The sequence below is a fragment of the Eumetopias jubatus genome, unplaced genomic scaffold, assembly GCF_037043125.1.
Source record: "Eumetopias jubatus isolate StellerSeaLion01/CBP00866 unplaced genomic scaffold, mEumJub1_p1.0 scaffold_12, whole genome shotgun sequence".
Classification (NCBI taxonomy): domain Eukaryota; kingdom Metazoa; phylum Chordata; class Mammalia; order Carnivora; family Otariidae; genus Eumetopias; species Eumetopias jubatus.
In genome coordinates, this window is record NW_028274818.1 from 73,542,292 (window position 1) to 73,567,132 (window position 24,841).

At 44.9% G+C, this 24,841-nt stretch overlaps 1 protein-coding gene across 1 annotated transcript in view; it reads left to right on the plus strand.

The window, feature by feature from the left end:
* The window catches only part of RBFOX1 (RNA binding fox-1 homolog 1), a 2,047,095-nt gene that overhangs the window by 171,093 nt on the left and 1,851,161 nt on the right, over positions 1 to 24,841 (plus strand). The window contains exon 2 of the mRNA XM_088016928.1: positions 19,902 to 19,940. Within this exon, the coding sequence (XP_087873054.1) occupies positions 19,902 to 19,940 (39 nt within the window). The remainder of the gene's footprint in view (positions 1 to 19,901; positions 19,941 to 24,841) is intronic.

Below are 24,841 nucleotides of genomic sequence, written 5' to 3' on the forward strand. Positions count from 1 at the left end.
TGCTAACAGCGAGAATGATCGGAAAGACAGTTGTAGACAAATGGAGCATGAAGAAAATCATTCTTATTGGAGGATGTGGCAGAAACAATTTTCCTCTGTGCTAGGCAGACATCAGCTCTGCAGAACTGGTCAGAAATAAAGATAGGTCCACTGATGGGCTGTAACACAGGGAGAAGGAGGGTACCTGGTTCCCCCCGCCCCAACAGATGTTTCAGGGTTTCATGGCCAAATGCCCATGGAGCTAGCAGCCTGGCTGCACAAAATGCCAGAGGGAGTTTTTGCAAAGCAAGAAGGACTGAGCAGTGGGAGGAATCAGGAGGTAGGAAGACCCCACTGTTGATAGAGCTTTCCTGTGTTCCAGGTGCTCTGCTAACCTTATCTCCTTTCACAGCTGCCCCATGATAGAGGTACTAGGTTGAACCATATGGAATTGCCATTCTTATGGGTCAAAAAAAGCTGAATATTGGTAATTTTGTTTAGTTCAACCTGTGCTGTGATTAACCCTCATTTGTAGCTGAGGAAAGGTGAAGTTGAAGGTGCTTAAGATCATAGGCTAGGAAGGTTGCAGCAACACAGGGCTAGTTAGCTCTGGGGACAGCAACACCCTGTTCTCCTCCTCCACCTCCTCTCCCTCTTCATCTTTTTCTTCTGTTCTGGTAGGTTTTACCCAGGGGAGTGGGTGGTTAGACTTGCACTTCATAGACCCCTCTGGGTTACTCTGGCAGCTACGTGGTAAGGATGTGGGAGAGAACCAGAGTGGATTCCAGGAAAGTCTTCAGGAAGCTGTTTTAATAGTACAAGTAGAATCACATGGTGGTTCAGACTAGATTGACAGCAGGAGATGTATCACAAAGGGGACTCATTTGAGAGCTATTTAGGACTGAGAACAAATAAGACGTGGAATTTTATGGAAGGAAGGGTCCCATCCCTCTGGCTTCTCCTCCCCTGGCTCCATGTGTCCATGTTATACGTGCTCATATCACAACCTTCCCTTTGCTGGGTGTATCTCTACTGAGTGTAAGCTCCTGAGGGTGGGAATCTTGTCTGTTATTTATGGCTGTCCCTAGGACCATCATAGAGTCTAATAACTGGTAGGCAACCAGTATTTGTTGGATCGGTGAAGGAATTCAGAACAAGAAGTTAATTAAACTATCTCCAGTTTTTACCACAGCAGTGAACCTCCATTTCCTTGAATTCTGGATTTCTTGACATGGAGAAAGTCAGAAGTAGAGAAATAATATCCATGTTCTGCCCTGCACCCATCCTTCAATTTCTGCAGTATCCTCTCAGTCACCCTGTCTTAAACTCAGCATCCTGTTACTCAGTGTTCACACTTGCAGGGTGGCACGTTTTCATTAAACTCTGCTAATCTGGACCATTTCCATTAAATTTTTCTGGACTATTTAATGAGGAACACTCTGACCAGTACTATATGCTAAGTTGCTTTTAAACAAGGGAAGTTCTGTCATCTGCGCAAAACAAACAAACAAACCCTCTTTCCTCCAGGTCAGTTTTTCTTTTTTTCTTTTTTTTTTTTTTCCTTTAAGAAAAAGCAGGTATGCTTTGGGAGGGAATGTGAGTAGTAGAAAGAACATTTAGCTTGAAGAATCTTTATTGCCCTATACAAGTAAAAGACCCTTGAACAATCACATTGATTTTTGCTGATATAAAGGGTTTTGAAAGTGAATTCTTACTCTGGGCAAGACCCACTTGGAGATGCCAGGATTGTACCTTGCCCTTATAAGACATTAATGGGGAATGAAGGAAGACAGATTTTGCCACAGAAGTAACAATTCCAACTGATGAATTGCATCAAGGGGACAATAGAAGTTGAGTAACTGACAACTGAGTGGAGACATTTGGCAGGTAAAGGGATAACGATCTGATTGCTGGCTTCTGTTGGCAAAACATCAGAGAGGGTGCAGTGGCCTTGAAATGCTCAGAAAACCTGAAAAGGGATATGGATGGAAGGTGGTAGGAAAAAGACAGGAAATGCTTAGGCTCAGAAGTGCTCATTAGAAACCTTGTCATTCTTGAATTGTGGAAGGTTTCACCTCTTTAGCCTATTGGGTGATGCTGGTTGTCCCCCACAATCGTCCTCTGGGTGAGCTGGCACTTCATCTCCTGAAATGTCCTTTGGGTCCCTGCTTTCTATCCCCTTGCCCAAGATACTTTTCCAGACCACTGCTGGGCTTGGCGTGGTGAAGTCATTCATCAGAGAGCCAAGCCATGTGGTCTTCGGCGACACAAAGACCTGGGCTCACGGTCTGGCCCCACCAGGAAGTAGTTTTATCATCTGTAACGTGGATTAATAATAACTCCTATATAGAGCTCTTGTGTAGGGTTGAATGAAGCTTTGGCCAATTTCCAGGCACATATAAGCACTCAATAAAGGCTAAACCCCAAACAAAACAAGCCATCAGCAACAAAGAAGATGATTCAGCGTGAGCCTCTTGGCTGGTCTCTGTTTTCAGGAGCTTCTCCCCTCACTCTGAAAATCCCTCCTCTTTCTCTGAACAGTCTTATCCCCAAAGAAGTTTTGCCCTGCCACCCTCCTGCAGAGAGCAGTGTGTGCAGTTGGAGGAACTCAGAGCTTAGAGTTAGGCTTGGGTTCAAATGATGGCTTGGCCAATTACAAGCTGTGTCACCTTAGGCCTGTTACTTACCCTCTCTGTGCCCTTTTCTTCCTGGATTTTGTGGTCTTTCATCAGCTTCTCTCAGTACATCAGTGTTATCCTCCCCCTCTTCTCTGCAGCCGGTGGCCATCTGGCTTTGCTCACTGCTCCGTCTCTTCTATGTCTGGCATGGAATGGGGCTGCCCGGCCAAAGTAGCTGCCACACACTTTGCTGCATGACTTTTCAGTTCATGTGCATACCGCTCGGGCCTCTTCCCTCTACTCATTCTGTGCAGAGTGAGTCTGATTGGTGGCCAGTCAGCCAATGGACCCTCTGAGTCTGGGATCAGCCTTAATCCAATCAGTTGAGGCTGGTGGTGACATAATGTGGGGGCAACATGGCAACCAGGGGAAGTGAATGTGTGTGTAATGGAGGCCAGTGCCTGGATATTGGGCTAGATAGGCTCTTGACATCAGGTTCCTAAGAGTGTTTCAGTTGCAGGGTTGTGGGGGGCAGTCTATTTTCCTGAGATTCTGTGAAGGAAGCCTCCATTTTTTTCAACTCTGAGGGAGGATAAAATTAGACATATCATTTTTCCATCTTCCCTGGCTTCCCGTTTAGGGTCTCAAAGTCTTCTACTTGAAACCATTCCAGAACCCCATTCTCCTAACTGGGTCAATGAGAGCAGAGAAATGACATGTGTTTTCTGATGGCAAAGAACTATATTAGGTATGTTTGGGATGTTTTACCACAAATTGGGCTGTTCAATGAAATATAATGAACAGCTGGGAAATAAGTGTCTCTCCTATGTGGGCTGTTAAGCATAGAATTTCCCTGAAAATTACCACACAAAGAAATCCTCTCACTTTGTAAGCCCTGCCATGGCACACCTGTGTTTTTTTGTGTGTGTGTCTCGGGCTTGTAGGAGACTGAGGCAAAGATGATGTGGAAATGCACCACATAACTGCCTGGGGGCAGCAGCTTTTCATGACTATTGAATATCTAGAGCCCTGGACTCTCTCTCTGGCATTGCCCACCCAGGACCAGGGCTCAGTGCACGGTACATCCAATCCTAAGCGACTGACTTGGTAATAATAAATTATATGAGCTCACATTTTGTAAGTAAATATTTTTTGAGTACCATCTATGTGACTGGCATTGTTCTAGGCATCTGGGATAAATCAATGGAGCAAAATAACTAGAAGCCTCTGCCCTTTGGACCTTTATTCCTAAAGTCAGTAGGGTCTGCCTGCTACTTCCCTCTCTATGCTTCAGACCACGTGGCTGCTGTAACCACAGGGCCTTTGCACATGCCACTACTTAATGGACTCCTCCTCATCTTCACTTCCTCAGAGAAGCCTCCTCCCACTCTGCCGCCTTTCTTCTCTGCATTTCATTGTAGTTTGCTTTGTTACTTTTCTTTCTCAGAATCATGCTGCTTTTCTTTAGAGTAGCATGAATCTCAGTTTCTATTTATACATTTATTTGTGTGATTACTGCAGTAGCTTTCTCTCACACTAGACCCTGACCTCCATGAGGCTCAGAGAGGTTTAAATAACTTGCCCAGGATCCAAAAGGATACAGTGAGGATTTGACCCCAACTCTGCCTCATCTTCTTCACGCAGTCTAATACCAAACCATAAATTCGAAAGTTCATGTGCTACTCCTAGGCTTTGCATATCTCCCCTCCCAATAGCTGTGCAGAGCTGCCACCAGCTGTGTAAAGATAATGACAACAGCATCTGACATTTGCTGAGCTCTCACTTTGTGCTGGGCACTGGGATAAGTGCCCTCCACATACTAGTTCCTCATTTCTGAGGAGACAGGAGCTATAATTCTGTTGTGCGGATGAGAAAGGTGAGGTAAGTAGGAGGGATAGTATGCCCAAGGTCTCACAGGCAGGGTGCAAACCCACTCCTGTTGGATTCCCAGCCTGTGGCCATTACAACTTCTATGCTGTTTTTTTCCTACCACTCTCACATATGAAAAAGTGGAAGGGGGGTCATGAGGGCCAAGCACGTGCCCTGGATCCTGGTTGCACCAACAGCACCAACAGATCTGCAAAGGGTTTCAGTGACATGGGTAATGGGTTACCTTGTAGGCTTACTACTCGTTGGTTTCTTCTTGGCACATAGTTACCCAAGAGAATCTGAGTTGGTTTGGAGGCCCCCCCACTTCTGATGGTTCCTTCATGCTCAAACCCTGCTACGGTAAAACGGGGGAGGGGGGAGAGCAAGAGAGAGCACACATGTGCGCGCACACTTTGGCATCAAAAGGCATTGATACTGTACTGAGTCTGAGTCACATCTCTTTCTTTGCTCTTGGGGGTGTACTATTTTGCTTCGTTGTACACAGATGGCTCTACAGAGGAGTCTCAGTGTCAAGGAAAAGAGAAGGGATTGTTGTCTGAGGTCAGAGTCAGGAGGAAACTTTGCCACTATACTCCATGGTGACATTTGGGGCTTTAGGCAGAAGATGCTCAAGGATCCCTCTGACTTCTAGGCATGTTCCTTCACGGACCCGGTGACCCGGGCTGGACATACACAGCAGATATTCATGGCAGCCTGTTTGGGGGGAGTGTATATAGGTTTCCAGGCAGGTCTGTGTAGCATAATATCCCCATGACCTGGGCAAGCTCCTTAACTTTAAGTCTCAAGTGTCTACTTCTGGAAAATGGGGCTGATTATAGTCTTACACCTCTTAGCATTGCTGTGATGATGAAGTGAGCTCACGTGTAAACTGCTTGGTCAGTGCCTGGTATGTAGTGGACACTCAATGAATGACAGATAAATACTGAAAATACCAGTTTGATGCCCCAAATAAAGCCTTCCATTTATTCCTTTTGAGCAATATGGATTCGGCTTGGAGTAGACTCCTCGAGAGAACCAGAGCACCTCTTCCTTTGGTCTGGTTGGTCCTGGTTGTTAATTTCTAAGATCCATTTATTTTTTTTTTTTTGTTTTACTCTCAAGAACAAACCTGCTGAAAGATCAGGAAATGATAGAAATGGGACTTCTCAGAGAGCGATGATTTGTAATGGCCCATCAATAGGGATAAACTCCACTGTGGCAAAAAATAATGAAACATTGATTCTCAGAACCTATTAAAAGTCAGATTTATATGAGAGTTTAAAAACAATTAGTCTGGATTAAAACTAATTAGTGATTTTGCCCCCATCCTGGGATGGTTCAGATCTGCATAGGCTATTAAGGGCCTACTGTGTGCAGAACTTCACAGGATTCAAGGATGGGGAAGAACTTGAGAGAGATTAGATTCAAATAGAAGTGACTTTTATTTAAGGAAGAAATCAATTCCATGGTAGAGGTGCAAGCACAGTGTCATGAGGTTTCAAAGACGCATCTTCTCTGATTCTGCCTCTACTGCATATAGGATCTGTTTCAGTTTCAGCCCCTCTGTTGAGCTTTCTTTCTGCATCAGACCACTTGAGTTTTATCTCTGGCCCTTTAAAATTTCACTTTGCATGCTTTCTGGAGGGGCTTAATGGTACCCACAACTCCTAACTACCCTATTATGTGCTGATACCATCTTTCCTATCTCCAGGCTCCAGCTGTCTGGTTGACAACCCTCTTGGGAGGTCCAAGATCAAACTTAGCATCTCTCCCACCCCCGACCTTTTGTCCCTTGTGGGTTTCTCTCCAGGTTAACATCACCGTCATGGGCCTAGTCTCCCAAGTGTCAGTTCCATTGTCACTCTAGATTCCTCCATTTTTCTGCCTCCCACATCTAAATTGGTCATTGAGGGCTACAGAATTTGTTTTTTAACCATCTCTTGGGACTGTTTTATCTTCTCTATCCCCACTATTTTTCACCAGAACCTATAGTGATTGTCTAATTGTTCCTCTGCCTCTAATGTCTCTTGCATCCTTTCCTTCCTCCAACCACTGTTAGGGTGACCTCTCGGAAACATAAACTGTACACGTGGAATTTTTTACTCGAAACGCTTCATCTCTCCAGGGTCCTTGGGTTGATTCACTGCTCATGTGCATTTCAAATAAGATGATCTGCAATTTGGATTCTGTTTACCTCCTACTTTGTCTCTTGTAACTTCATAGCTACTTCATCTTTTCATCTTATTTGTCTATCCATGCATCCATCTGATAGTTATCAAGCTCCTACTATGTGACAGACACTAGGAGAAGTGGAAATCCAGGAGACATGGCTTCCATATCCCAGGAGGAAGAGTGTTAAAGGATTTGGGGAAGTGTTTCTCAAACCAACACAATGTGCAATTTACCTATAAATTATTTGCATTTTTCCCACCTGCAAAATACATTTGATTCTTAGAAAACCCCACAAAAGTATCTCCCATTACACCATCAGGCTCTGCTTGAGGCCAAGGATCTCATAAACCTTACTTAAGGTCCACGTGTGGATGAGGACCCTCAGGTTTGGTCCCTTGGATACAGGTTCTCTAGATCTGAAGATCTGTGATCTAAAGGGTCAAGTTATCTGACCCCCCCCGCAGCACTTAACATGCAGTGATGAGACAGACACATAGGATAACTGTTCTAGAAATTCCCATTCAGAAAAGGGAAAACTGGGCGTGCCTGGGTGGCTCAGTTGGTTGAGCATCTGACTCTTGATTTTTGGCTCAGGTCATGATCTCAGGGTTGTGAAATCAAACCCCGCATCAGGCTGTATGCTGGGTGTGGAGCTTGCTTTAGGATTCTATTTCCCATTTCCCTCCCCTTTGCCACCCCCCACACACACATGTTCTCTGTCTCAAAAAAAAAAAAAAAAAAAGGTGCGGGGGGAACCATAGCAGTGGCCCATAGTAATTCTGAAATCCAGCTTGGCATATGATGCCCATTTATTGATTAGGGTCTAAAACAGATCCCTGGGAATGAATTTTGTGGCTTTTGGCTCCAACTGTGAGATCTTGATTCTGACCTTTGAGTCGCCTACCCCCCACCCCAACTTTTAAGAGATAGGCTATATCTGCAGCAGAGTAGATTTCTGTACTTGTATTCTGTCCATTGAAGTTTGGGGATCAAAAGGACTCTTTTAATTAGTACTGTCTTGGTTCCTTTTACTCCAAGCTGGTACAATTACTGTAAGAACTTAAGGATTTCTGATCTGTCTGATATGTCAATTCATTATTTCATCAGATCCAAGCCACACCCATAAATCTCTAGGAAGTGTGTCCTTTTATACTTGGGCTCTCTGTGAGAGAGAGCCCAAGTCTCTCTGTCTCCGTGGGATAGTATTCCTAATATCTTTGGAAAACCTATTGTCCTCAAGTTGCCTCCTTAGGATCCTCAAAGGCATTTCCTTTGACTGAAGTGGTCTAGGAATCTTAGATTTTAACAATCTAAGATTTTCATTCACACTACTGGCTTCATCTTTACTCTGAAACTGGCATAGTATTCTGATAACAACATGGAATTGATCTGTGCCCTTCCTTACTTGGAGTAGCCTTTGCTGACTGGAAAGATTGTCCTGGCCCCTTTTATATTTACTCTGAAATTTACCCCTGTGTGGTATCGTTGATTCTTTAGTTGAGCTCTTTTCTTGCCCAATTTATTCTAAGTGGCTAGAAGAAGCCGGTTGGCACTTTCAACACTCTTTTGGAAATCTAAGATGCAACACAGTTTATCCAGGACGTTTTCTGTTTTCTACATTACTGCAGTGTTGTCAAAGTTTCTTCTGCTACATATCCAGGAATCCCTTTTTCTTCAGCTTCCAATATTGTTTTCTTTTACCCTCACCAACTGTTACCTTGAGGCCTGTCACACAGTCCTCAAATGAATGGCACGTGTTTTAGTTTTGATTCAATAGCATCCCACTTTTAGGAACCAGCTTTTGTTACTTATCTGTGACTATATAACAGATCACCCCAAATTTAACAGCGCAAGAAAATGATGACTTTACTGTGTTTGTGAATTCTGTGGGTTGGGAATTTGGACAGGCCATTTCTTGTCTCTGCCCCAAATTGTGTGGGGCCTCAGACAGGGAGACTCAGATGGCTGGGATGACTGATACAGCTTGAGACTGGCAACACTAACTGGATACTTCTTCACTAACATGCTTGGTGTCTGGGTTGGGTTGGCCCAAAGGCTGGGTTTGGCTAGGATTTGAGAACCGAGTGCCTCCATGGGACTTACCTATGTGGCGAGAAGCCCAAGCCACATGACGGCTGGATTTTGAAAGGAACTATGTCAACAGGGAGTGCACAGAGAGTGAACTACCCAAGACACTCGGGCAGAGGCTATCTGTCCTTCCACGATCTGGCTTCAGAAGTCACAAGCATCACTTGGGCCATACGGTGTTAGTTGAAGGAAGTCATGAGCCCACCTCATGATGGAAGGAGTGTCTGATAATTTAGGATCAGGTTTTTAAAACCTCCATAACAAGCAGGCCTTGGAAAAAAATTTAGGACTCTGTTTCATCCTTACCCAAGATGAGTAGAGAAGTTTTCAGTATTTCTCTTCTCTCTCTTAGATTTCTGTAATGTTTTATTCAACTGGATCTTCTTCTCCCACAGAGAAAGACCATTATTTCCCTCTTTATTCTCCACACATCCAATTTTCAACAACTTAGGCAGTCCTTCAGTATTCACTTATATTGTCTTCATAAATTCTCGTGATGGGATGATGGAAAGATGGTAGTGTGGCCATGATAATGGTCAAGAAGAGAGAGATTGGGGGGCACCTGGGTGGCTCAGCCATTGGGCATCTGCCTTCGGCTCAGGTCATGATCCCAGGATCTTGGGATCGAGCCCCACGTCAGGCTCCCTGCTTGGTGGGAAGCCTGCTTCTCCCTTTCCCACTCCCCCTGCTTGTGTTTCCTCTCTTTCTGTGTCTGTAAAATAAAAAAAAATATTAAAAAAAATAGATTGGGTGAAGGTTGCTTGGCCAGAGAGCCCTGGTCTTGAGAAATAAGTTCTTGAAATAAAGGATGTTGGTCTTGGAATATAATTAACCTTTTATTGTGTCCCTCAAGTTAGGGAAGACAATTCATAGCATTGATCCAAGGCTTCCAGTGTTTTTATTAGGTATTGTTTTGAATAAATTGAAACTGAGTTTTTGTTTCCTTTTATGTTATGAATACCATAGTAATACATGCACATGATGAAAAAAATTAGAAAATATGGGAAAACATAAAAGAATAAATAATCAAAAGAAAGCTAATGTTAATGTGGCATATTTTATTCTTTGTGTTAAAATGAGATTATTCTATGTACACCAAAAGTTTTTTAAAAAAATTTACAGTGCATTAAGTCTGTTTCTCCATGTCATTAAATATAACACTGGAGCATTATTTCTGAAGGCTGAATAATATTTCAGCATTATGTTGGATCATTTGGCTCGTGTAGGATGAGCCCCACTTTATTGTCACACTTTGCACCTTTCATGGGTCATGTTTATTTTTGGAAACAGAGTTGAAAGGTTGTGCTGTAGAGGTTGAAATAGATTTATTCTGTGTAGTCCTTTAGGGTGGCACCAAGACATTGGTAAGGACGATAGTCATGATAACAATGACATTGGTGACTAACATCCTTTATTTACTGCACCTACCCAATTGTTAAAAACCTACATATCATCTTTGCTTTGTTACTCTTTGTCACTTGCCACACACAGGCACCAAGACCTGTCCATTCAGTGTCCTAAATTTTTCTTGAATCTGCCCATTTTCTTTCCTTTTCCCATTGGCACCTCTCTTCTCTTGATTAGTTTAGTAGATGCTAGCTGTGGAACTGTCTTCCAGCTGGAGTATTCCTTCTAAAGTGCAGCCCTGGTCATGTCACTCCAGTGGCTAAATCTCATTATCTTTGGAATAACATCCAAACCCCTTCTTGGGTCCCATAAAGCCCTGCCTCACTCCTACTTCCCTTCTGTTCTCCAGCAGTTATGAACTTCTCTGGTCTTTGGCATAACCATGTCTCCAGGATTTTATCTTAGTCAGCTTGGACTTCTCTAACAGAACATCATAGGCTGTGCAGCATAAACAACAGACATTTACTTCTCATAGTTCTGAAGGCTGGAAGCCCAAGATCAAGGCACAGCTGATCTGGTGCCTGGTGAGAGCTCTCTTCAAGATGTTGACCTTCTTGCTGTGCCCTCACGTGGTGAAGAGATATATCATCTCTTTCATCTCTTACTTTAAGAGCACTAATCCCATTCACAACGGCTCTGCTTTCATCACCTAACCATCTGCCAAAAGTCCCACCTCCTCAGACCATTCACAAGGGCTCTGCTTTCATCACCTAACCATCTGCCAAAGGTCCCACCTCCTCAGACCATTCACAAGGGCTCTGCTTTCATCACCTAACCATCTGCCAAAGGTCCCACCTCCTCAGAACATCACTTTGGGGATTAGGGCTTCCATATATGAATTTGGGAGGCACACATTCAGTCCTTAGAAGCCTTGTGTCAACTCTTCCCTCTGCCTGGAGCACTCTCTCCTTCCCCAGGTTATCTCAGTTCAGGTATTGCTTCCTCTAATAAGTCTTCCTGGATCACCCTCCAACCTCACTCTAAGTCTGGGTTAGGTTCCCTGCTAGTGCTCGGTCTGACTATTGTAGGGTCCCCTTCCTAGCACTTACTTTAGTTGTTAGAAAATTTCACCATCTCACTGGATTTTGAGCTCTGTAAGAATAGGGCTCCTTCTCTCTTCCCATCAAATCTTAGCCCAGTGCCCTGCACATAGTATGCCCTTGTTAATTACATGACTAAATGAAACCCATGGCTGTTGCTTCTTGGTCAAGCCCACTCACAAGATGACAAATCTGACCTACTTACAAGAACCAGCTCTAAAACCCTCCCATATTTGCTTTCTGGGGGTTAGAAAATTGTCTTCTAGGCAGAAAAATGCCTTAAAAACAGAATAGGCAAGTGCTTGTGTAAATCATTAATAAATGTGTTTACTATTTTTATTTGCATTAGATATCAAATTAAATATTGCATTAAGTGAGTTAAATATTAATATTGCATTAAATATATATTACATTTTAAAAATTAAGTACCGTATACTCTTCCTTGGAGTGGTATTATGAAAGCTTTAGTACAATCAGCCCAGCCTGTGCTGTGTGTAGTTTTCTTCCACATCACTGATAATTTAAGAGCCCACAGGAATAAGGGAACAGGTGAGTGGCCGTGAGGGTCTGCAGATGGGTGGTGTGGCCAGGAGGGCAGGGCAGCACAGCACAGTGAAAAGTGATGTCTGATGGTAGGAGGAGAGAGGGAAGAAAAGGAGTGGAATATGTAATTTATCATGTACTTTTATTTGCCATACATTGTCCTAAGCAATGTACATGAATTATCTATTATCTCATTTAGTTCTCATTAGGGACAAATGAAATAGGTACAGTTAGCATGATACCTCACACAGGTGGAAACAGTTTCAAAGGGTTAGGAGACACCCAAGGCCTCATGGCTTTGGTAGGGCTATCATAGGCAGTATGACGTTTTTAACTATGATCCTCTACTGCTTCTTGAAGGAGGTGCTTTGAAGTTGGCATGGATCAAAATAGACACATGGGTTTTAAGGAATTTCAAATTTGGCTATCTTTATTCCTAACAACAAAGGAACATGGTAGAATTTAGACATATCCACCCACCCATCCATCCACTCATTGGCTCATGTTACTGGCATTATCAAGCTCCCAGTGGGTACTAGGAGTGGCCAGGTCTGGGAATATAGTGAACAAGGCAGGTATAAACACTATGCTAATAGATCCCATAGTCTGGTTATAAAAACCACGACCACCTGGCTTTTAATATCCCAGGTTCTTTCCCTTCCACGAAGATGTTTCCATACTCTGAACTCTACCCATTTCCCCTGTAGTGTATGCCATATTTTGTCTCTGAAGAGCTAGGAAGGGCATGATGCTGACTGTGCCCTGATCTCTGAATGACTTGCTTAGAGATTCCTCATCAACATTTTTTCCTGATGACTGGTTCCCCACATGCTAGGCAATAATGTCCTATGATCTGTTGTGCCTCAGTGCTCAGAGGCCACATGCATGCATTGCAGTCTTGGCCAGATACAACTCTTGTCTTCTGTGCTAAGGGCCTTATCTGCATTCCTGACCACCTGCTACCTGTTCCGCCTGCATGGCAAATACAGCTTACCTGTTCAGGTGGCTCCCAAGGCTTTATCACATCTCCATGCAGTAGATTCTGACAGAGAGAAAGAAAACAGCACTTTGCCAGACCAACTAGTAAGGTCTCTCAGATCCCCAAATTCATACTTGGGTTCCAGCTTCTCATCTGAATCCCACATGGACAGGTTTCATTATTTTTTTGGCCACTCATTTAGGATGTCTCATGGACATCTCAAATGTCACATGTCTATCAAACACTTTCTTAATCTCTACCTGTACCCCCTCCATTCCCCACCCTGATCTTCCCCAGATCAATAATGGGCATCACTTTCCACCAGAAATGGAAGTCAGGAAATCAGGGATAATGATATTTCCCTGACCCCTTGACCCCCAACATAAACACCCTCTGTGACACACCAACATGTCCCCTTGATTGTATCTCCACAATATTCTTGACTCTCTTTTTTCTATCTCCACTGTTGTAATTCATACTTCCATGACCTTTTGCAGGAACCATAAGAGCTTCCTAACTGGTAAGCTATTTCTACTCTTGCTCTGTCCGAACCATTCTCCATATACCTCCGTCCCTCCCTGCTTTCATGTCCAGTGATTTCCCCCTTGAACTTGGAAAAACTCCAGGCTCCTGATTACCATGGATTCCAAGGCCCATTTGATACTCTACCCACCTGACCCTCCAGCCCCACCTTTAACACCTTTCAGCCTGCTCTGTCCCCCCAACTGGAATGCAGGTGCCAGGGTTCTGGAGCTGCTGCACACTGACCCAGTATTACCAGTTCAGTGAGCAAAGTGTGGGGAAACAGGAGGCCCACAGGAAACAGTGGTAGGGAGTGAGTGAATGACTGAGGCACCCAGATGATGGGACAGGTAGTGATTCCTTCCACGCTGGGGACCGCACACTGGGGGGTATAAAAGTTGGGGGGGGGGCAATTTTGATCTTGTTATCCCTGTGTCCATGCTATGGTAGACACAGAACTCCTCCTTTGAAGAAGGACTTGTGGCCCAGCTGTGAACGGTGTGGGCAGATGACATCCTCCAACTGTTGAGGCCTCAGTCCCACCTCAGCTCTTGAGCTGCCCTGCTCTTCTCAGGTTGGTCCCAGCCAATGACTGCAGGACTGTCTACTAGGGTCTGGCCATTTCTGTGTGACACGGGCCTCCTATAATGGGCAGCCTGGGCTCTTGAGTCCCCAGTGAGCTGCCAGACACTGTTAGATGTGCAGGCATGTCTGGCAGCTCCCCTGCCCAATCTTGCTGGCTCCCTTTTTCTTTCACAGCTCCATCAGCATTCCGCTGCTGCTGTGAAAAATTATCACAAACCGGGTGCCTTAAAACAGCAGAAATTTATCTCCCTTCAGTCCTGGAGGAACAAGTTCAAGATGTTGCCAGGGCTGTGCTCCCTCCCAAGGGTCTAGAAGAGGATCTTTCCTTGCCTCTCCCAGCTTCTGTTGGCCCCTGGCATTCCTTGGCTTGTGGCCATGTCCCTCCAGCCTCTGCCTCTGTCTTTGTGGCTTTTCCCCACCCTCTGTCTGTGTCTCTCATGTTCTAAGGACACTGTCTTTGCTTTTAGGGCCCACCCAAATCCAGTATGACCTTGTATTACCCTGATGATATCTGCAAAGACCTTTTTCCCTAATAAGGTCATATGTACAAGTTTTGGGGGATTAGGAGGAATGGAACATACCTTTTTGGGGGAATACTATTCAATTCCCCACTCAAATGTTATTCCCCAGTAAATCTTCCGTGTACCTGACTCCACCTCAGTGTCTGTTTTCTGGAAGACCCAGCTGACATGCTGCTTTTCCTCATGTGGAGTGTTGTATTCCTTGCCTCTCTGTTACGATATTCCATTTCTGCATACATACTTGAGTTTTGTCTTCCTGAGTTACTTGGAAACTACCTGAGGGCAAGTGTGTGTCCTTCTGCACAATGCTGAGTATGATCTTACATTTATATGATAGAATCAGTGGGCAGGAGAGGTCTTGGAATCAGAATCTCAGACAAAGCAGGTATGAATCCCAGCTCATCGAGTACAGAGGCCCTGAGAACTTTACTATTTTGTTTTCATAATGTGTGAAGCCATAATAATAATAATAATAATAATAATAATAATAAAAATTACCATCTTTTTGGGGGTCTTTTTATGAGGACTTAATCTTTCAGTGGGGCAGAGTTTACTGCTGTCTCATCTACACCATTATAACCCTTTCTGTCTCTTAAAGGGCTGTATATCTCCCTTGAAAAAGGAGGGGCACCACTGAAAAAGAGCACATGGAGAAGTATTTGGAGCTCTGCAAGGCTCAGGGTGTGCATGGGAGTCCTGGACCATCCACAGTCTTTGGGCAGCTGTGTTAGTGGAAGGTTCCTTTCAGATGGTGATGGGACATGATCACCTGGACTCATCCTGTCATGATCTCCCTCCAACGGCTAGAATGTTGTATAGGCATTGGTTTGGCAGATTCCTTTGGAAATCAGAGAATGAAAACTCTTCATCCTTTCACTCCTGCTAGAGTAATCCTAATCCTCCCTAAGGCAAGGAGGAGGCCTCTGACTGATGAAAAGTCTTATGTAAGGAAGGGCACAACTGAAAAGCACAGAGATTAATCCAAGTTCTCATCTCATTGCAGGAGCAAAGTGCTTCACCTGCTTGGACTTCACTTAGCATTTATGATTATTATCATTGCTTGATCTCCCAATGTTACTGTGCTTGTCAGGGTGGGGCAAGGGGACACATTCAGTGTCAAGGTTGAAATTCCCACGAAATGGATGACAAGGAAAAGAAGGTCTGCAGAAATACTGTTTCTCCTCTTTTCTCCACTGGGGAAAGGGATGTTGAAGCTACAGGCAAGCCAGGTAGTTTCTGAGGGGCTCCTGCAGTTTTGCATTCTTGGTGTGCTTTCCAGGAGATTGCAGACTGGAGGGGAAAAGGGAAAGCCGACCTAGAGGAGACTTAACCCTGTCTTGGTCTACCTGCTTGCAAAGTTATGCGAACAGAGATTGGATTCAGCTTTTAAGAGTGTACGTAGTAGTAACATCTGAGTTTCCATAGAGTGTGCTGGTAGGGTAATTCAGGAGTGCAGCTAGGACACAGGATCCTGTTCTGAACTCTTGTTCGCCTCTCTTCTCTGTTTCCTTCTCTTCCTCTCTTCTCCCTTCCCCTTAAGGCAACTCAAGTTCCCAGACATGGAGAGGAGAAGGGGTGGGTGAGGAGACCAGGGGAGGCCTGCAGGGAGGAAAGGTGCCTAACTATTGTACTGGGCACTGTTCAGAATTGGAACTTCAGGCCCCACAGCTCCTACAGAAAACCAGCTAGGCTCTGATGAAAGTTTCATGCGGTTTTCTCGTCCCTTTAAAGCCTGTTGGGACATTTTTGGCAGAGGAGAAAGGGGTAGGGTTCGTCTTAATCCTTCTCTGTCCCATATTTCTGATTTAAGTGGACCCAAGCCTTGCAATTATCTCAAAAATAGCCCTGATAGCCATGGTACGTTTGGTGGGTTTCCTTGGCGGCATCTAATGAAACAGCCCGGCAAGGAAGAGATAGCCTGTTGGCAGGGTGGATAGATGGCCCTGCGTCTGTTAATCTCACATTTCATCTTGGTTTAAGCAGTCTCTGAGCTCATTAATTGTCTTTCTGAGAAGGACCAGGCATTTATCTTTAAGAGCCATCTAGCTTCAGTGAGTTCATCCAGCCTAAAGAGAAGGGAAGGGACAGACTGGAGCTATCCACTTAATTTTACTGAACAAGAAATAGATTGTTAGACAGGGTGACAGCTCTTGATCTGTTTTGCCTGATTGCCCGCCAGACAGGTGGTGCCAAGTGCTGCCCCCACCAGTGGTGCATGAGTGTGCCACCTCCCTGTGCCATCACAGCAGTAACGATCACTGATCTTTCCCTGACACTGGTGGACTTCTGTCCATGCCCACGTCATATGAACAAACATAAAAGAAACACCTAGAGCTGCCCAATGCACACAGAGGACCTGTCTGTTTTAAACAAACCAGATACACAGTAATTCAAATTTTACCAGAAGGATGGGCCCCATTTATACATTGCAATTTTTTTTTTTAACCATCAGGTTCCTCTGGTGAATTTAAAATTTTGAATGTCAATGGGTATGGGGATAGTTAAATTATGGTGCACTCATAGTATGGAATTGTATGCAGCTGTTAAAAAAGGAAGAGATGGCTCCACATCAGGGGTTCTTTCCACATCTCAAAGGTCCCTCAGGGAACCTATGGCACCCCCTACAACAAAGATTATCCAGTCCAAATTTTCAACAGTGCTGAAATTGAGAAACCCAACTCTATATGAACTGTCTGGAAAAGATATTCATGCTCTGTTGGTAAGACAATAAAAAGCAAGTACATAGGTCAATATCTACAGCCCTGATCCATTTTTTAAAGTTATATTTTTGTGTGTATATATGCATATATGGGCAAGTATGTTTGTACATGTGTAGGAAGAGAAGAACACATGTCAAAATGCCATCCATGATTATCTTTTCAGGGGTGACTTTGGAGAGTGGTAAGGACTTCATTTATAATACAGAAAAGAGTGGTGGGGAAAACAATATTGATTTTGATTTATATAAATTCAGTTGACACCCTACCTTCCCAGGATCACACATGCTGCAAAATGGATTTTCACAGGGCGGGACATTGACATAAAGCACATACATAGCTTTTCAAAGGACTGTTAGATGAAGTTCATCTAGATGAATGCTGTAAATGAGTTTTTTATGGGAGACTCTTTCTTTTCATTGCCCTGTGTCTGCCATTAGTTACAGTTGAGCTTGGCAATACTGGGATTTGATTTCTTAAACAAAATAAAATGAAATGCTTCATACGGGGCATAAACGGATCCAAGTGGTTAAAGATGCATAAAAAGTCTTTAAAACCACTTCATGGCATACCAAGATGACCAACACCCTGAAAACAACTGCCACAGAATATTCATTTTGACCAAATTGTCCTGCCGGTTTCCTTGCTTTCAGCCAAATTGTTTTCAGCAGCACAGAGATGTGTCCAGAAGCCTTTGAAGAGTCTATTATTATGCAATTATTATGCAGTAACCAGACCAGGGACAAGAGTGCAGTCTAAGAGACACAGCTGCAGTGGATCAGCTGGGATTGAATGTAGGGGTAATCGAGGGCAGGCACCCAGGCTGCAGGCTCAGTGGACTGGGAGAGCCCTGAGATGAAGGAGGTGCAGCTGGTGGCAAGAGGAGAGATTGGCTTGGGTCCTGTGGAGTTGAAATGTCACTGGTACTTGGAGAGAGGAGAGGACAGTCAGTTTGTGGGGTTTGGAGTGCAGGAGAACAGTCAGGACTAGGTGCAGACACTCAGGGGTCTTAAAGGAGGTGGGAACTGGGGTCCCAGGGAGATAGATAGTAAATGGTCCCAAGGGAGGGTAAGATGCGTGCAGAGGATGCTGGTGTTCCTGGAACAGGCACAGGAAGAGGAGCCCATGAGAAAGGACTCTGGGAAAAGTCAGAAAGGGGACAAGACAGCACCTTAAGGGAGTGGAGAGTTACTGCAGAGGGCTTCTGCCAAGTTGAGAAGGTAGAAGGAGCTGTGGTTGTCCAATAAGGCTGACTAGGTGGGCAGGGGCTCCAGGCGCAGAGGAGCAAATGAGAGGGCAGGAAGGAGTGTCACACACTCTTCTTCAGGGCTGTAGCCTAACTTGTATTTTGTGGTCCCCTAATTAGTATCTGCTTCTCCCCTAGACCATAAGTGCCATTGGGGGCCTTGTCCTTTGTGCTCCTTATAGTGTCTCCTGTGTTGAGCACAAGTCCTGGAGGGTGCATGGAAAGAAGCAAAGAGAACAGAGCTTTATTGTTTGTAAAGAGGCTGAGGGAGCAAGGAAAAGAAGGTGAGCTTTGAATACATTTCTGGGCCCAGAGAAGGAGCTTGTTAGGCACTGAACCCTGCTTGGGACAGCCAGTGCCCAGGGGCTTATCCTCAGTTGGGCAGAGTCTGGGAAAGGGATTTTCTTGTTTCTGTCTTGGGTTCTGAGGTGCTGGTAGAGTCCACAGGCATATGATGAAAGGCTTGATCTGAGCTTCAGGCAGGGAAAAGGGGAGCTTTTATTTTATTTCATTTTTAAGATTTTATTTGACAGAGACATGGCGAGAGAGGGAACACAAGCAGGGGGAGTGGGAGAGGGAGAAGCAGGCTTCCCGCTGAGCAGGGAGCCTGATGCGGGGCCCGATCCCAGGATCCTGAGATCATGACCTGAGCCGAAGGCAGACACTTGACTGAGTCACCCAGGTGCCCCAAGGGGAGATTTTGGTACGTTCTCTCCCTTTGGGTAGGAAACCATCCTGGCCTGGAGGGTGATATCCTGGGCACAGGGGCAGGCTGGCCTTGAAATTTGCATTTCAGAAAGTGTCTCTGCAACTCACCTTTTCCCTTCCAATTTAGCCAGGGCCCTTCCTGTTTTGGGAACTGGCTCAGCATTCCGAGGACAGGTTGGGGAGGGGGGGAAAGCTTGTGCATGGATTAGGCGACTCCCCTGGGGCTACTTGGGGTAGTTGAGCTGAGTAGGGTGTGGCTTTTTTGGTACTTTGAAGAGATACTTTGATTCTTCCTGTGGCTTCCTGATTTGCTTAGAAAAACACCCAAATTTGTATGTTAACCTTCAAGGCCAGATGAGATCTGGTCCCTGCCTGCCTCTCTGATGTCTGACTACTCCCAGCTACTTCAGCCTTCCTGTTGGCTGGCTCTCTTCCATTTGTGCCTGCCCGAGGGCCTTTGTACCTGCTGTCCCTGCATTGAAAATACCTACGCCAGATACGTCTGGCTCCTTCTTGTCATTCAGCTCTCAATACCCACTACCTCCGACCCCCCAGTCTACAGTAGCACTCCTCACTCTTTCCCCCATAACCCATTTTATCATCTTTGGACTTACCACTGTCTGATATGATCTTCATCTATTAGTTATTATCTTCCTTATTTGCTATGTTCTCCCTCTTCTCTTTCCCACCCCATGGCAGGAACTTGCCTTGCTGTTTATTGTTATAAATGCAGAGCCTATAACAGCACCTGGCATGTGTTAGGCACTCAACGTACATTTTTGGATTGAATAAATCAAATATTTCTTTCCAAAGAATGTAGTTATTTTGTCTAAGAGAAAAACATAGGAAAAGCAATTGTTGCAATGTGAAATTCAACATTTCTTGTCTTTGTATTTTTTTAATGCAGGATTTACTGTCCCTGCCATACGACCTGGTCGAGGGTCAAGTAAGTACTCATTTTGTCCTGATTTAGGATTTTTGTTAAGTCTGGTGAAAATGAAGGAGGTAAAGTCTCATGCACTCTATTACTGTGCAAACCCAGTCCAGCCTTGTAGGGGTGCGGCTAAGGAGCAGGGTGAGCATTGCCAGAGTGATAGTTTTCTTAAGCTCCCCTCCCAGTTGGAGGGGCTCCTGGGCATAACTGGAACATACGTACCATCAGGCATAGCACTCCAGTCCTGTGCCCAAGGCAGACATCTATAATCAACCATAGCACAATTCAACCCTCACCCAGAGCAGTCTCTACCAATGGATCAGGGAAGGCTGGTGACATAGAACCTACTTGGCCCTGTTGATGTATGAGCTCTAGAAATCAGTTTTGCCAGGGTGTAGGTGGGTAAGTGATTAGATGGCCTCTTACTAGAAGCGATGAAAGTGGTTGTGAGGATGGAAGCCATACCCTTGCTTCTGTGTCATCATTGAGCTTTGAAGGTGGAGGAAGGAAGCCCCATCTGCTGGCATCACACATTTTTATTAGCGTCAGAGCCACCGGAGCTTGGCCATGTAAGAATATAATTGAACCAAACGGATCTATACCTTGGGGCAATGCATTTTTTTCATTGATTCTGACTCTACATTATTATTGTTGCTTAATGAGCTAATGTAACTTCTAATGAAGCCACATGGCCCTTGGATAGTTGAAGTAAGGTTTTATTTCCCTCATGACACTGTATCCTCTCTTCAATTAAAACCTGGGAAAGAAAATTAATACAAATGTAAGAATTTTTTTCTTCCTAAGATTAGTATCAAGATAGCGGCTTTTTATTACACATGTAAATGCGTGATGGGACTGGCGAGGTGCATGGGCGGCCTGGGGTTGGTGTAATTGGTGAAGGAGGCTGAATCTATGGTCTCTGTTGTTTGAGTGGTGATTAGAGCATGCTTCGTGCTCCCCCTGTTCTTTCTCCTCCTGCCAGTGTCACTGCCCATTGGAGACCCCTCCCTAGGCTCCTGCTGTTGGCTGCCAGTTATGGGTAGAAGAATTTGAATAATTATAAGTAATTTACTGAGGCAAAATACACATAACATAAAAGTAACCATTTTAACATGAACAATTCAGTGGCATTTAGTATGTTCACAATGTTGTCAGCCGTTGCCTCTAAGCATTTTTATCACCCAAAGGTAATTACGTTAGCAGTCACTCCCTGTTCTCCCCTCTCCCAGCCCCTGACGACCACCAATCTGCTTTCTGTCTGTGGATTTGCCTGTTCTGAATATTTCACGTGAATGGAATCATACAATATGTGGTCTTTAGTGATTGGTTTCTCTCACTAAGCATAATGTTTACAAGATTCATCCACACTGTAGTATGTATCAGTACTTCATTCCTTTTATGGCTGAATAACATTCTATTGTATGGATATGCCACATGTGTTTATCCACTCATCTGGTGGTGGGTATTTTGGCTATTGTGAATAGTGCTGCTGTGAACATGCATGTACAAATATTTGAACACCTGTTTTTAATTATTTTGGATAGATACCTAGGAGTAGAATTGCAGGGTCATAGAGTAATTCTGTGTTTAACTTTTCGAAGAACCGCCAAACTGTTTCCTTCTTTTAACGAGGAAACTGAATCTCAGCAAGGTCACTCCAGTGTTGGCTGGGATTTGAAGCCTAGCAGGCTGGCTCCAGGGCCCATGTTTTCAACTACCATGCTGTCCTGCATTTGGGGGTGTCATATCTGGTTAGTATATTTTAGTTTGCACAGTACTGGGGAAAGCAAGTGTGGAAAGGACAGAGGACGACAGGCAGGCTCCTCTCACCTCAGGGGACCAGACGTATCATTCCTGGCCAACCAGTGGGCTTCCTGGTCTCTGATTTACCCTCCTTTTCCATTGGGCATCTTGATTTCTAAACTTTGGAAAGTCTGTGCGATTGCTGGATCATTTGATTGAGTTGGTTTGTAGATAGGTTGGTTGACGGAGTTATTCAATTTTTCTCTCTGTGTCTCTCTATATGTATGTATATAAAAATCAGGACGGACCATGTCACCTTGACAAAATAATATCAATTCGTTGGGCATTTGCTGTGATCTGTACAGTAACACTTTATGCCTAAATCTCCATGGCATGTAGGCAGACTAGGTCTCATCATCCCTCTTTCTACCATGCAGGGCAGAAGCCCAGAGAAATGAGGTAACTTGCCCCCAGTCACACAGCTTATAACTGGCAGAGCTGGGATTTGAACCTCCATCTGTGCCTCTCTGCAGCCTGGATTCTTCCTTATGTGTTTGCTGGTTTCCTTAGATTCCCCAGGGTGTCACATTTTCCACACTGGTGCAGTGATTGTGTTTTTTTTTTTTTTTTTTAATCTCATTACAGTTCTGGTTTTCCCGGACCCACACAGCCCCCAGAGCATTTTGGGGTGCTCCGAAGTTCTTAGCTGGTCGTGAGAAAATGGGAATTCCTACTGGGGCATTGGCATTTCATTGCTCTCTTCCTAGTGGTTTACTAACCAGCATGTAGCAAAACAGATTGTCTGGTGTTTATGGTCAAGGTGGTGGTGCTAGTTTTGTTTTGTTTTGTTTTTTAACTGACTCTGCATCCTTGCCTTCTCAGTACTTCAGTGACTGGGGTGTGAGGTCCAAATCTGCTGTGTGGAGTTGCTCATCCTTCTTCCCCTCAGAGGGATGCTCCACAAAACTGGACAGGGAAGGTGGAGGTCTCTAGCTTCTCTGGCAGCTCAGAAAGCTTGAGATTCATCCTTCTAAGGTGAGAGGGTGATAAAGGTGGCATAGGTAGGTAGGTCCCACCCATAGGGAGTCCATGGCTCCTCAGGCACCAAGCAGTTAAATGCTCTTCCTGGAAAGTAACTTCCTAGAGCCTCACTTCCTTCCCCAGGTCCCCCTCTCCTGAGGGTGATAAAGCATGAGGGGGAGCGGGGGCGTATTTACACCTGCTCCATGCACAAGCTTCAGTGGCAGTAATTTTCTGACCTTTTAAAATGGATAAATCTCCTTGGCAGTGGCGTATTTCTAAAGCTTAGCTCAGAGTGGGGGCCGAGGCACTGACACTGACATTGAGGCACCAACAACGGGCAAGTTGGAGACATGGCCAGACCAAGGAGAAGATTGATTAGCCCTGAGGGGATCTGTTCTAGAAACCTGCCACGCCCATGGTGGTTTGGGTGGCAAAGTATGTTTTTGGCCAGAGTGTGAGTCCTTGCGTCACCTCCCAGATGGATGAAAGCGGCAGGCTGTTTTTCAGATTGCAGTGGATTTATTCCTTTGATCACCTGCCTTCGTCTGTCTCCTCTGTGGGCTCTGATGGATGCTCTGTTCTCATGTCTCCGTTATTCGCTGTCACAGGGAACACGGGATAAGAATCTTATTATCACTGGCTGCTTAAGTCCCTTCTAGCATCACCAGGGAGCATAATAACTGCGTGGTTGGCCGTTCCCTTTCTTTTATCCTCCTTTCCTTTCTCCTCCCTCCTGAGCTTCCAACCAAGAGGTGTAGGAGAGCCTGAGAGAAGGGTATGGCATTTCTCAGACACCTGCTGTGTGCTGGTGTACCCCCACAAGAAAGGTGGTTGTTAAACCCCTTTGTGCATGGAGAGCCTCACGCTCAGAGAGGCAAATAACCATCCCAGGTCACCCAGCTCACTGAGTCCAGGACAAGGATTAAAATCTAGGCCTAACTAACCATGGGGTATTTTCTCTCTTTCTAATGCTGTCTCCAGAACTGGGAGTGGCGGTGTGAACGCTCAGATGAGTCCCTTCCCAATACCTAGGCTCTTTACTTCTCATGATGGTGCCTGTGCTCCCTGTCTGGACTGGGTCTCACCTCCTTCCATCAGCTGTTTGTAAATTCACAGCACCCTCTCTGTTAGAGAGGCTGGGACTGGCTTTCCAGGGATCATTTCCTAACAGAAGGAATGCTCTTTTCTGCCCAGCAAGTGTCACTTCATAATTACCAGTGTAATTAGAGCAGGATTTACCATCTGAGCCTCTGTGGAAGCTGCAAGGCTGCCTTTATAGGTCGCTCTGGCTTAGAAGGGTGTATGACTACCTGAGGAACCCATGGTGTCCTTAGGGCTCCAGCAGACCCACAGGGAGTTACCTCTCAGACTATCGAGGTAGATCTAGAGGCTTCCCATGGTTCCAAGAATAACACCCAAACACCCTGGCAGGAGCTGGCTCCCAGGCACCTTTCTGACCAGGCCTTTGCCAGCCCCCTGCTCCTTGAGGCTCTCAGATCCAGTGCCCTTTCTTTAGGAGCTTCTGATGACTGACCAAAGTATCAGCATCTTTCCTGCCCCAAACATGTTCTTTTCTGTTGTATCTTAACTTCTTTATGGCACTTACCACTATCTGAAATAATATTCTTCTTCTCATGTTCATTTTCTTGACTTCCTCTTACTAAAATATAAGCTCCTCAAGAACCATCTTTGCTTACTGGTCTTCACATGTCCTGCTGAATGAAAATCTGAGACCTTAGCTGATACCTTCTTACTCTTGTTACACTCAATTATATTCCATTGTTTTTCACCACTCCTCTGTTTTTACTTACTTTGTCTACTTATCCTTTTTTCCCTTTGTGTGTGGAGGAAGCCTGTAAAATTCCTAATAAGAAGCACCTTATCTTTGTATTCCACTGGATCTCCAGTGCCTGGTATGGAGTAGATTCTCAGTGCACATTGTATGGGTGGGTGGTGGGTTTGGGATGGATTGGATGGGGTGGGTGGGTGAATGGTTGGAATGACAGATGGATGAATGGGTGGGTGAGTGGGTGAGTGGGCTTGGGGATGGATGGATGAGTGGGTGGATGGAACAATGGGATAGATGAATGAATGAATGGGGTGGGTGGGTGAGTAGATGGATTGATGGTTGGATAAATGGGCAAGTC